Here is a 12511-nt window from a genome sequence, read left to right as displayed (position 1 = left end):
TCCAAACCAATTTATCGATCCTGGCATATTTCGTCATATCGTCACCATCACCATTCTGTCCATCATCGACGAGTGCTTTCTCCTCCGTCATGTAATCGTTAACGTAGGAAAAGTACCTAATAGTCCCAAAACTGTTCTCATTATGCAAATGTTCCCAAGTCGTCATGCTTCAAAAATAGGCGAATGTCCCCCATAAACTATAAACTGGCCATGTAAACATGCATTACTGGAAAATATTATGCTGATTAAATAAATAAAAGTGGGCCAAGTGAGCCGTTCAACCCGGAACTGGCAAAAACATTTTAATTTATCTGGAGAAAGTTTACATAACAGAGTTGTGAATAATTCAAAAGTTTGGACAGGAGTGTAACGTGTGGTGTCGTTGGACACTTCGTTTCACGCTTAAATATCTATGTAAAGTTAGGGTAATAACGTCTCAAATCGAAACGAGTTAGTTTGCACCTTAGAGTATCTAATAATAATATTTAATAATATTATTATTAAATACTCTAAGGTTTGCACTGTTAGTTAAAGTCGAGTGAAGTAATGGCGAAAATTGTTTGAGAGTTGAGGGAGGAAGGATGGCCCTGCATGGTTTGGTTTCCAGACGGGTGGCGGAGTAAATAGGTGTCCGGCGTTATGGTGAAACCATGTTTTTCATACATTTGTACAGCTTCTGTATTGTTGGAAAAAGTGTCTAAAGTGACGACACCTCCTCCATCCACTTGACTCAGTAATCTGCATTGTAAGAAATATTACTTAAGAGTAACTATCGGTAATGTGGACACGAATGGAAGACATGACATGAGAAAAGTGAAAGTCTGTGTATAAGTAAGTACATACGTACTTTAACAGAACTGCCTCCGCAATGGCTGCGGATTTAGCGTAGATGGGCCCCACCCTTGTCGAGTTGGTCAAGGAACGATGTGCCCCCAAGCCCAATATTTCTCCACCTGATTCCACGACGAGAACAGCAACGTAGTTCGTTCGACCCTCATTAAACTGCGCCCAGAATCCCGGACGATAAGCGCCACTCGTGGCGGCGTCGAATTGAGCTATTTTCTCCAAATCGGTGTCCGGATTCATAGCTTGAACTGCGACGTCTACGCACTCTATAGATATTTATGTACATATGTACACAAGCACGTCGTACTCTCTTATTGGCCACAATTGCGACCTACTTATTAGCTTTTTGGATTACAATAAGTGATGTTTAATTTATTATGCCGTGCGTGTGCTCTACTTTCACTTTATATTCTGCTTGGGTTTGGCTGAAATTAAACTTCAATCGATTAAATGTTACCTTTCCTTTGGGATAACTTGGCGTCATCCAACGCTGTTGGTCGGCTCATGCGAAATGCTTTTTGTTCCACTTGGAACCCTAAGGTTTGATAGAATGGCAAGTTTTCGAGTGCGGAGTAGAGCCCCACGCCGAGGCTGCAGGTGGCGAGGTGATTGTCCAACACGTGTCGCAGCAGCGCCGTCCCCACCCCCTTGCCACGCCACTCTTTCACCACCATGACGTAGCCGATGTGACCCATTCCGCTGGGGTAGCAGGTGCTGTACAGCTTACCCACCACCACGTCCCCAATCTGCAATTTTGAGCATATACGTATGTATAAGCTGAATTTTAATGGATGCACGTGCACCTGTTGCCAAAAAAGTGTATGTAGATGAATGCAAATATACATACCTGGGCAATCAGCCATCCTTTTGGATATGATGCAAAGTAGGTGGGTACGTCCTGCGACATGTTCCATCCCTCATCGAGACCCCACTTGACGTACGACTCCACGTCGGATGAAACGGCGTCCCGTATAACTGCCCTGCTTGCCATTCTTGGCAAGTTTTTCAATAAATTATATTATGACATACGGTAACGTAAATATGCAAAATAGCAGATGATTGTGACAACGCTGATATTGCACTTGACCTTGAAAACACCTTCTGTTCAAGTATTTATTCTGATGGGACGAATTCTCAGTCACGGGTTGATTGCATTTCACTGGCAATTTAATGGACACATGCTAATAATTAGTGCAAGATTGACCAGCATTTAGTGCATACAAATAACTTGCAAAGTTGCTCTTAACGTGAATATGCACGATTTATTGGTGGGATTTACAACGATAAATTTCACTAGTATAGAAATATTATAGGTCATAGACGAGAGATCTTCGAATAAAAGAAATGCGTATGTAATTGTTTACATCGTCGCAGCCCACTGACTTAGCTCGTCCAACTCTTTGTCCTCCTCCGTCTTTGGTTCTGGTGCTTTTCTACTTTGAGATTGTGCTCCGCCATCTTTTTTAGACGCTTGGCCTTCTTCCGAGGACTGTCTTCCAGGAGGTCCGTCCTCATGGGGCTGGAAAACACTAAAGGGTTCAATATGGAGGAGTTCTCGGTCCAAGTCCTCTTGTTCCAACGCCTCCAACTCCTTTTCCAACTCAGCCTCGTCCACCTCAGTTCCTCCAAAAACGGCCGGAATGGGGGACGAAATGGCTTGGCTGATTTGTTGCGCCACTTCCTGTTGCTCTGCAATGTCATCCATTACGTCATGAACCTGCCATGAATGTCATATTTACCAATTCTAGAAAAAAACAGGATTTATTTATTTCGTGTTTCATGGGATAAGAATACGAACCTGATCAACGTCCATGTGTAGCTGTGCAGACTTGAGGGTTTGTGCTGCAGATTTCATAGCTTGCAGGACAGAAATATTATTCTTGGCCTGTTCTAACGCTTCCCGTTGCATTTCCAGAGTGGACAATGTCCCATCCACTTGTTGCAACAAGGTTTCGAAACGCTTCTTTCGCTTCAGGGCCAATAAAGCGGCTCGCTTATTTTTGAGACCATGTTTTCTCGCAAGGGACAACTGGGCTTGGGCCTCCATAGACATAATTATTTGTGTTACCCCATATTGTTAATTAGAGTCTGGTAGAGTGGACTATTATTATGACGAATTATGTATGCAACTATGTACCTGTTCTTCAAGAAATATCTGCTTCTTGCTGAGCATTTCTTCCATTTCTCGCAAAGTGTTAATGGTGGAGAGGGAAGAATTTTGCTCATTGGGCGACTTTCTCACCCCAAAAATTCTCTTTAAACGATTCATATTTACGTATAATTTTGGGCATCCACCGAATCATACATTTATGCAAAAATTAACTATTGTTTCTATTCAAAGAATTATCAAGAGTGAGGAATGAGTCAGGTCGTCAAGGTACATGTGTTCTGCTCAAAGCCAATTTTTGGCTATCAATTAGCCGCAACTCTGCCCAATTTTTATTTTCTAGATGGGTATGATACAAAATTATTACAAATATAATTTTAGTCTTAAAACCTAGTTTTTTGTATTGTGAACGTTGTTAGAAAATAACGATGGAGTAATTTTAAATCTGAAGTCGGTACCAGCCCAATCAAGAAGGCAAAAAATATCTCAAATTATAATAATCTATTCCATGTTTTCGGGATCCGGCAAATCCTGATGAATTTCGGCTAATTTCGTAACAAAGTGCTCATGACAAACTCTCAGAAGAAATTTTACGTTAGGGTTTTCTACCAGGTTTCGCATTTCGGAAAATGTAAATAAACGAGTCAAGGGGTACACTTCATCCAGGGTCCAACCTACACATCACAATAATTTCACAAATTGAGTGAGACACATCATCTTCAAACAAAGGGGACTTCCCTTTTGTTGATAAAAAGACGGGCATACCTTTATTGATGGCAGCCACTAGAAAATGATAGAGCGCAGTGTTTTCTACTGTGTCGACTGGGTGATCTTGACTTGTCCATGTAGCCCATGGGTCTCGCTGAATGGTACGAAACGTGATCAGCAGCCTGCCATCATACGTATACATTGATAATTTATTTAAAATTTTTTAGTCTAACAAATAAGTAGGGAACTATTTTAGCTGTTTACCTCTTTTCAACCTGCAGCTCTTTATTAATCATAAACTCTGCAAGCCCCAGGGCGTTAGTGTAATTGTCGGGCTCGAAATGAACTTCTGGCGTGGTGTACATGTCAATCATTTCCGAAGGACCCAAAACTCGCATGGTTTCTCGTTCCATGCCGTACACGTTCAGAATTTCCTAAAAATCAAAACCACATATTTGATGTACACATTTTAAAATGTTCATAATAATCATTAAAACAACTCACGCAATTTTACTTACATCTGGAAGACGAGTTTGAAATTCAATAAGACGCAGATCCCGGTCCACATTATCAACAAAGTAATTCTTGTTCTCCAATGAACTTTCTGGATTCGCCAGCGCGGCGAGTTTGGACATGCACAAGAGAAATCTTTTATCATCCGCGAGTGCTTCTTCCTTCATGGCGAGTCCTTTCAGCACGTTTGCTGCCACCCCAAACTGATCATTTACGGTGGCATGGTGCCAGGCAATGTGAGGATATTTTTTCAGGAATCTTGCCAGTCTATCCTTAAACTCTGAGGTACTAAAGGTATCCACCAGCTCGGCTGCCTTTCCCTGTCTCACGTACCACTCCCACGTGAACTCGGGGAAACTCATGCTATCATACTTGTTAAAGTATTCCGTGAGAATCTATTAAAGAAACAATTGTAAAAGAATTAATTCGACATAGTGCATAACAAAAATGCCAATGCTCAATACTTACTGCCAGATCCTTCCTGTCGTAACAGACGGTGACCAGTATTTCAAAATCGAGATATTTTTCACCCAACACAGCTCCCCCATCGTAATCTCCCACTTGCAAATGTGCACGCAAAAGTTGTGAACGAAGATCTTCAAACTTTTGTAACTTTAACGGATACCGTTCCGAATTTTGAATACTGAGCAAATTATTCTTGAATGAGTCGAGAATGATGTCCGTTAATTGTTGAAGCTGTTTGATCAGTTCCATTTTTAATCCCGCATCAATTTCCGTGCTAGAAATTCCACTGGTTACCGTCATCTCCTAAGATAATTAGTTAAAATGTGAATAAGTATGTGTGTAGTAATAGTGTCTAATTGTATTCAAATTTACGTGTTGTTTAATCAAAGAACGGAGAATGTTAGTTTCAATGATCCACGGAAGCACTTGATACTCATTCGTGTCCGAGAGCATGAGTGGTTTGATAAGAAAGTCATAAATTTGAGCCAATTTCTCGCCAGCCCCGCACGATACTGCATTGACCTCCAGCAGACATCGCAGGATGGTTTCGTTCGTCAGAAGGACGCGTGGAGGAGTGTCCAGCACAGCGAGAGTCTGAAACTCTTCTTCTTGAATGCTGACGAGGGCAGGAATTATTTGATGGACTCGGCTCACCTAGAATTAACGACAAATTAGTGTTAGGATTCCTCTAATTAGTACGCATTAATTTACTCCAAGTACCTGCTTGTAAAAGAGATCATTGGGACTGAGATGGGAAGACCGAGCCTGACAGTCCTTCTCCTTCCTAACCATCACAATAGAACGAATCGCTGTATCCAAAACTTTTCGGAAATGTGGCCTACAACACAAAATTATAGTCATTAGTACGACACAAAACAAAAAAAGAGTCAGCAATACTCACTCATTTTGCATGTTTTGAAGGGTGAGAGCAAAGTACACCTTTTCATATGCATTGTAGAGAAGTGAATTTGTTGCAATGATGTCTTCTTTCACAGCAATTCCTTCCAGCTAAAAATAATAGGTTAATACGGTCCATTAAAAAAAATCAAAATATTGGATTTGCACAAAAGAACTAATTGTTAATTTGATTAATTGACTTTTTACCCTTGACCAAATTCCCATGCTATTAAGAAATCCAATAAACAACTCTAAACTCTCGCGTTTATCAACAAGAAAGTTTTTAATCAGAATTTTGGACTTCATTATCGTGTCGTTCTCTTCTGCGGAAAATAATCATCATTGCATTACAACATAATATGACTCGATTCTCATTGGGATGGCTGTCTCGGGGTGAATGAAACGAATTAGCAAGTACCAGTTCTGAAGGAGGTGCCCCATCGAGGGTCCGCAGAAGGGGCTTCGTCAATTAGTCTCTCAGCAATTGCCAGAGTAGCCGAGTCAATCGGGTCATGAGGCGTGAGTGAGGGAACGTTCGAAGGAAACAAGGAGTTGAGAATGGCACAACACTCGTCCATCTTTTTTTGCAAGAAAAGTAAAAATGCAGACTTGTATCGGATCAGTGTGTCCTCATTTTCGTCCACTTCCGTAAGATGCGCCTGGGTCATTGATAAAGCTAAATGATCCGGGACACGAACTTCGGAAAAGGTCTCATCCAAACCAAGCCTACCAGATGATAAATAAACTGATTAAAAATCGCCAAACTACTGTGTATAAATAAAAATCCTACCCATCCTGAATTTGGATTGGTTTGATGGTTAATAGCCCCCATTTTGGTACGAGAATGACGACAGTGCTCCAAGCAACATTGCCAGAACCAATAACTGGCCCACCAAGGACATTAGATTCTATCGAATCTGTAGATCCCTCTCTCTCTACATTGGTTGCAAAGGAAGACATGAATTCATAGAGTTTCTTGAGGAGCATCATTTAGTGGTTTATAAATGCATACCAGCTACGGCCGTTAGAATACAATCCTGTGATATCACATAGTAATGAGACTGTGTTGTAAAAAGTTTCCAAGCGTATAATCGCTCATCTTCAACAACGTTGCCACCAACGTCACACACGACTGGGATGAATGACCAAGATTCTTTTTGACGATAGCGCTTCAAATCAAATGTAACTGTAATACGACAGCAGGAACAAGTTATAAAACTTTACAAAAAGATAATCAATTATGGTCATGCTTAATTAATGTATTGCTTCATACCAATTCCATGAACGAGATTATCCGTGGTTTCATACTGACTTTTGGCAGCTACGAAAATCGCCAGTTGCTTCGAGTGGGGGAGACAAGCAATGTCCAAAATCCATGTTTGAATCGCCCGATAGTCTCTGCTTTCTACATCGGCTGACTAACAAGTTGGAAAGTAAGTAATTAATTTACTAAAGTCAAGGTCTCAGGTCAGGTGTCACGGTCGAACCAATTAATGTCAATATATTCTAGTAATTAAGTCCTTCTTACCCAAACATTCTGAATAAACTGTCGTCGTAAATATTCCTCAATATTGGTTTCACTGGAGCAGATTTGCGAATCCCCTTGAAACTGATATGTTTGTACTAACGAGCCTTGAAAAATGTACATCTTTCCCTCCTTATTCTGTCCCGGAAACATTGGATCATCCTCTTTCGACATGGGGACCAAGACACGAGCTCGCTTCTGTAATTATAGAGCCGCACGATTGATAGGCTTTACTTTAACAAATTCATATAAACTATGAGTTCTGTTAGCACGTACATTATCCCACCCGGAAGGAGCGTGAGGCACGGAATTAAATAACATTGTGGTCACTTTCTTTTGCCACCCACCCAACCAACCCTTTTGTGCTGCGAGCGGATTACACGTTAACCCGGGCTTATTTCCCCTCCCACTGGACGTCTTCACAAGCAAAATTGTTGACGTTGTTGTAGTCACGACGCATCCTAAGGGCCAAATCGATGTGAGTGAATCACATTCTTGTCCCTAGGAAATTTCAAAAGCATAAAACTGGTGTTTGGAAACCAAGATGATCCACCAATAATAAACGTATGCTCACTGGAATATCTGCATTCACTGTAACAGTGTTGGATTCGTTGGATATGTTTGGCCAATAGGTGATGTGTCCTTCCGGACTGATGGCGAGACAGGCTGGCGCAGTGGACATAGAAGTTCCCAGAACGGCTACAAGTTTGGCATGGTGCACCAATTCGGATGGTGGGAGTACCAGCTCTCTGCAACTGATTGCACTCTTCCTCCCACTTTCCGGAGTGTGTCGCCAGACGTACAATTTCCTCCCAGTCACCAACCACGCCCACCCATTAGGATCCAAGCTGCAAGAATACTGCCCTGTAGACTGACTACCAGATGCCGATCCTCCACCGCATGAACTGATGGCAACTTTGACCATGGCTGGGAGAGGGGTTCCATAGGGTTCGAGCGATTGGGTAAGACCCGTGCTCATTAATATTGTTCCATCGCCACGTCCTCCTCTATCCCCTCGTCTACTGTAGTTTAAACTCCCTGAGATGCTGAAAATGCAAATTAATTAAATATTTCAAAACAACAAACTATCAACAATCAAAGAATGAAGAAATTATAAAGCTCTTTTTACCTATTGTTAAATGAAACGTTGAAGGATGCATTATGCATCTGTGACTTTTGCATGAAAGAACTATTCATTTTATTTATAAAACAAGAACTATAATGTGCAACTTTCTTTTCAAAATTGCATTCAAAATTTCATGCACGGAATTGCTTTTCAACTTTCAAGACTTTCAACAAGCGGTAAAAATGTGTTCTTTTTGTCGTCCGATATGACTTTGGCGGAGCCGGCTGACGAAGAGGGGGCTAAATTTTGCACCAAAAGTCGCGCCCTCGCTCAAACGACCCATGCACGGCCGGCTTTCACTCTCAATCTGCTCTCGCGATTTGGTTTGCTGCTCGATCCGAATTTTTAAAAATCTGAAATTTAAGTTGTTGCTTAATTTTGAATCTGCTGATCAGTGCTTATCTGGAGGTGTGGTTATGGCGAAGAAGAAGGATAGTGTCGACCACGACCGCAATGGGAATGGCGACGGCGAACCCGAATTTTCTGATCCAGAAGATTTTGTAGATGACATTACCGATGAAGGTGAGAGATTTTAGATTTATCGTATTACTTCACTTTCTCATTTCTTTTGTTTTTCGTTTTTTGGTGAATTTTATTTCGGGAATTTTACTAAAGCATTGTGCCGTATGTGCAGAATTGGTTGGCGACGTTCTCCGCGCGAGACCAAAGGAGACAGACGGCATCGAGAATGTCGTGGTCGTTGATGGACTTCCCGTCGTCGGGGAGGATCGGTTGGACAAATTAAAGGGAGTTATCCGCAAAATCTTTGGCAAGTTTGGCAACATCAACACCGAATCTTATGCGTCTACCTTGGCAGAGGGACAAACTACTTCGTAAGTTATTTATTTGAAATAACTTAATCTTGTTTAGAAGAATAAATATAATACATTTTGTAATAATGATGACAAAATTTTTGCCAAGATGTCCATGATTGTGCAAAGGCTTAATCTTTTCTGATACAAAATGCTACACGAACAATACTTACTAGAGTAAATAGTAAAGCTGTTTCTTAAGATTGTAGATGATGTATGTAGTTGCCTAATACTCGCCAATTATTATTATCAACAGGTACATGTTCATCGAGTATTCGGATCCCCTCAGCGCTGCGGAGGCTGTCAAGACGATGGATGGCTACAAGTTTGACAAGAACCACACCCTTCTCGTCAATTTGTTCACTGACTTTGAAAAGTAAGAACCATTATTAAGAATTTTTATAATTCATAACTGGAATACCTATTTATTATTTTCTAATTGTTTTCAGGTATGAGAATATTTCTGAAGACTGGAAAACCCCAGAACCTCAGCCTTACAAGGACGCTGGAAATTTATGGTACTATCTTCTCGAGCCTGACGCATTCGACCAATATTTGGTCGTTAAAATTGGCATTCCGAAAGGTATTACAAAAGCTGTAAATAATAATTAGCATAGTTGTGGGAAAATAATATTTTTCAAATCTGACAGGACCGCACCAGCCTTCGAATGATGTTCAAGTATGGCTCAATGCAATGCCCGAGCCAATCGAATTACTTACGCGTGCTGGCGGAACGGAAACGATCGCAAAATGGTCCCCATTAGGCACTTATCTTGCAACCTTCCATGGGAAAGGTGTGGCCGTCTGGGGCGGCGACAAGTTTGAGAAAGTCAATCGCTTTGCTCATATCAATGCTGAATTCATTGATTTCAGTCCAAACGAAAGGTAATGAAATATACCAAATTAATTATAGGATATCAATAGAATAGGTTATTAATGTACATCAATTTTGCTCCAGATATCTTGTTACCTTTTCTCCTAAGGCAGAAAGGCAGTACGACAACCCGGAAGTACTCATTATCTGGGAGATTCGTACAGGTGCAAAGAAACGTACATTTAGTGAAGTTTACAAGACTCCGTGGCCAGTCATTCGGTGGTAAGTTAAACATTGATTGAATTGTGTGAAACTAAACAAATTCTGCAATGGGATTGGTACACTTGTTAATATCTTGGCTTATTATTTTTCAGGTCACATGATGACAAGTTTTTCGCCAGAATGGGACCTGACACACTCTCCGTTTACGAAACTCCTGTAAGTTAACCACTGTGGTATAAAAAGTTGTGAATATCTTGTGATAATAAATTACGCACGTCCGTTTATAAATTGCAGAGTTTTAGACTGCAAGACAACAAGAGTCTGAAGGTTGTCGGAATCAGGGACTTTACTTGGTCCCCAACGGATAACATTATTGCTTATTGGGTGGCAGAAAACAAAGATGTCCCTGCGCGTGTCGTGCTTATTGAAATTCCCAGTCGGTCGGAAATTCGAGCAAAAAATCTGTTCAATGTTGCCGACTGTAGAATGCACTGGCAAAAATCCGGAGATTATCTGTGCGTGAAAGTTGACCGGTATGCCAAGGTCATTATGAAGAAGGATAAGTTGTTAGATACAAAATATGGCGTAAGTAACTTGCTATTTTTTGACAAATTCTTAATAATTAAAGGGCTTGAGTTGTAATTTGTTTCAATATGTACACAGGGCATGTATTACAACTTTGAGGTGTTCCACTTGAGAGAGAAACAAGTTCCGGTGGACAGCGTAGAAATTAAAGAGCCCATAGTCGCCTTTGCGTGGGAGCCTGTGGGTTCAAAGTTTGCCATCATTCACGGAGAACCAAACAGCATGTAAGATACATAATACTTGTCAATAATTCAAAAGTGACAGAACGTTGAGGAGTAGTCATACTTTTCGTTACAGGTCAACTTCTTTTTGGGGAGTCAAGAAGGGTGATGCTCCAACCCTGATGAGTGAGTAATGTTTATGTTGTTGCTAATATTTTCTAATTGTGACTGATTTCCTCCATTGGTTTTTATTATTTACAGAGAGGTTTGAAAAGAAACGGTTCAACTCCATGTTCTGGGCTCCTCAAGGGCAGTTTGTGATTTTGGCGCAATTAAAGACGGCGGAGGGTCCTCTGGAATTCATCGATACTTCCGATTTCTCCATCATGAATGCCATCATGCCTGAAATGACGACAGATATTGAGTGGGACCCGACTGGGAGATACGTCATGTCCGCGGTTTCTGCATGGACTGGGAAAGTGGTGAGTATGAAAATAGTCTTTACTCAGTTTTACGGATATTAAGTACGAAATACAAAGTTTCTGTTGGTTCACCTATAGTCCGACACCGGTTTCTCCTTGCTAAATTTTCAAGGACGCATAATTAGAAAAGAGCGTGTTGAGCGGTTTGGGAATCTGTTTTGGCGTCCAAGACCTCCATGCTTGCTTACTCATGCTCAGGTTAAGAACATCAAGAAGAACCTCAAAACCTACAGTCCTGCCTTTGAAGAGAAGGACAGAAAGAGGAGAAGCAAGGCTGAACAGGTATGAGGAGATAAAAGTCAAATGTTCTCCATGCTTACTCTGTTTCAACTACTACTAACTTATTTACTATTGAATTACAGGGGGTGATCAAGAAACGACAAGATTTGTTGGATGCCTGGAATGAATATCGACTAAAGAAACAAGAAGAGTACAAGTCTCAGAAGCCAAAGAGAATGTTCCTCCGAAATAGTACGTTCTTTACTTTTATTTTAATAAGTGAATGTATGGGTATGTTAGTTAATTCATCTCGCCTCTTGCAGACAATGATACGGACGAGCTTGGAGCGGATAAGAACCAGTTACAAGAAGAAGTTTTTGAAATTCTAATAAAAGAAGATGTTCAACCCTTGGATGAGTAGTCGCCTTAAATACTTCCGTGTCATTTTTGGATTCGTCTCGTACCGTCACGAGTCCCCTCACTTTATTATTACTTTATTACATTCAACTGATTTTTTGGTAACAAGGACACATTATATTATAATTATAACTGTCAATCGTATGATCAACAATTGATGCACAAAAACTGAAAAATTGTCATTCGTTAACTCGTTGGTTGTTCTGCAAGTAATCAGTTCAATCAGTGTGGTCATTACACATATTATTAATTTTATAATTTATAATTTTAGCAAAATCCTTTATAATCATAAAACAACTAAAGATGCAACATTTGTATAATGTGTATTATTGTGTGTTAGCAGTGGCACTAGTGTTTAATCATGGTAGTAGTAGACTTAAAATACAAGATGACAGATTCTGCCACTGGTTTCGAAAAAGACGAAGAAAAATGGGTGTAGTTTTCTCGATTTGTATTAAGGTTATTTATCAAGATCATCATAATAAACAGTTTTGCTTAAAAGTAGAACCGAGTTAGCTCGAGTCAACTATTTAATTTCTTTGTCCATACATCATGTTCTTGTTCCCCATGGATGAAATGCTCGTTGAAACACCTGGCGCGATCGCGTCACCC

The 12511-nt window shown here is 40.6% G+C and overlaps 4 protein-coding genes across 4 annotated transcripts; 1 reads left to right on the top strand and 3 right to left on the bottom strand.

Moving 5' to 3' along the window:
• Positions 1 to 269: 269 nt before the first annotated feature.
• Positions 270 to 1964, bottom strand: LOC110852488. Its single transcript, XM_022100576.2, has 4 exons — positions 1694 to 1964; positions 1304 to 1592; positions 848 to 1112; positions 270 to 738 (listed from the first exon to the last, which is right to left on the bottom strand). Exons 1-4 carry the CDS (start codon positions 1835 to 1837, stop codon positions 525 to 527), a joined length of 912 nt encoding a protein of 303 aa, XP_021956268.1. The 5' UTR covers positions 1838 to 1964; the 3' UTR covers positions 270 to 524.
• Positions 1965 to 2107: 143 nt separating this feature from the next.
• Positions 2108 to 3147, bottom strand: LOC110852662 (charged multivesicular body protein 4a). Its single transcript, XM_022100771.2, has 3 exons — positions 2984 to 3147; positions 2645 to 2887; positions 2108 to 2563 (listed from the first exon to the last, which is right to left on the bottom strand). The coding sequence occupies exons 1-3, from the start codon at positions 3113 to 3115 to the stop codon at positions 2207 to 2209; spliced, it is 732 nt and encodes a 243-aa protein (XP_021956463.1). The 5' UTR covers positions 3116 to 3147; the 3' UTR covers positions 2108 to 2206.
• An 85-nt stretch (positions 3148 to 3232) lies between these two features.
• LOC110852508 (nuclear pore complex protein Nup133) lies at positions 3233 to 8400 on the bottom strand. The gene is made up of 17 exons (XM_022100596.2): positions 8191 to 8400; positions 7636 to 8107; positions 7338 to 7562; positions 7065 to 7259; positions 6810 to 6954; positions 6549 to 6722; positions 6327 to 6471; positions 5955 to 6262; positions 5744 to 5859; positions 5541 to 5647; positions 5360 to 5477; positions 5012 to 5293; positions 4643 to 4942; positions 4180 to 4569; positions 3926 to 4095; positions 3719 to 3843; positions 3233 to 3627 (listed from the first exon to the last, which is right to left on the bottom strand). The coding sequence occupies exons 1-17, from the start codon at positions 8256 to 8258 to the stop codon at positions 3455 to 3457; spliced, it is 3513 nt and encodes a 1170-aa protein (XP_021956288.1). The 5' UTR covers positions 8259 to 8400; the 3' UTR covers positions 3233 to 3454.
• Positions 8401 to 8468: 68 nt separating this feature from the next.
• LOC110851744 (eukaryotic translation initiation factor 3 subunit B) lies at positions 8469 to 12410 on the top strand. Its single transcript, XM_022099636.2, has 14 exons — positions 8469 to 8709; positions 8822 to 9020; positions 9256 to 9375; positions 9449 to 9582; positions 9650 to 9884; positions 9958 to 10095; positions 10188 to 10251; positions 10330 to 10620; positions 10699 to 10844; positions 10918 to 10967; positions 11043 to 11263; positions 11342 to 11545; positions 11626 to 11734; positions 11806 to 12410. Exons 1-14 carry the CDS (start codon positions 8469 to 8471, stop codon positions 11901 to 11903), a joined length of 2250 nt encoding a protein of 749 aa, XP_021955328.2. The 3' UTR covers positions 11904 to 12410.
• The last annotated feature ends 101 nt before the right edge of the window (positions 12411 to 12511 follow it).

This window comes from Folsomia candida, unplaced genomic scaffold (genome assembly GCF_002217175.1).
Source record: "Folsomia candida strain VU population unplaced genomic scaffold, ASM221717v1 Fcan01_Sc007, whole genome shotgun sequence".
Lineage (NCBI taxonomy): Eukaryota > Metazoa > Arthropoda > Collembola > Entomobryomorpha > Isotomidae > Folsomia > Folsomia candida.
This window is presented reverse-complemented; position numbering and strand designations above follow the sequence as displayed.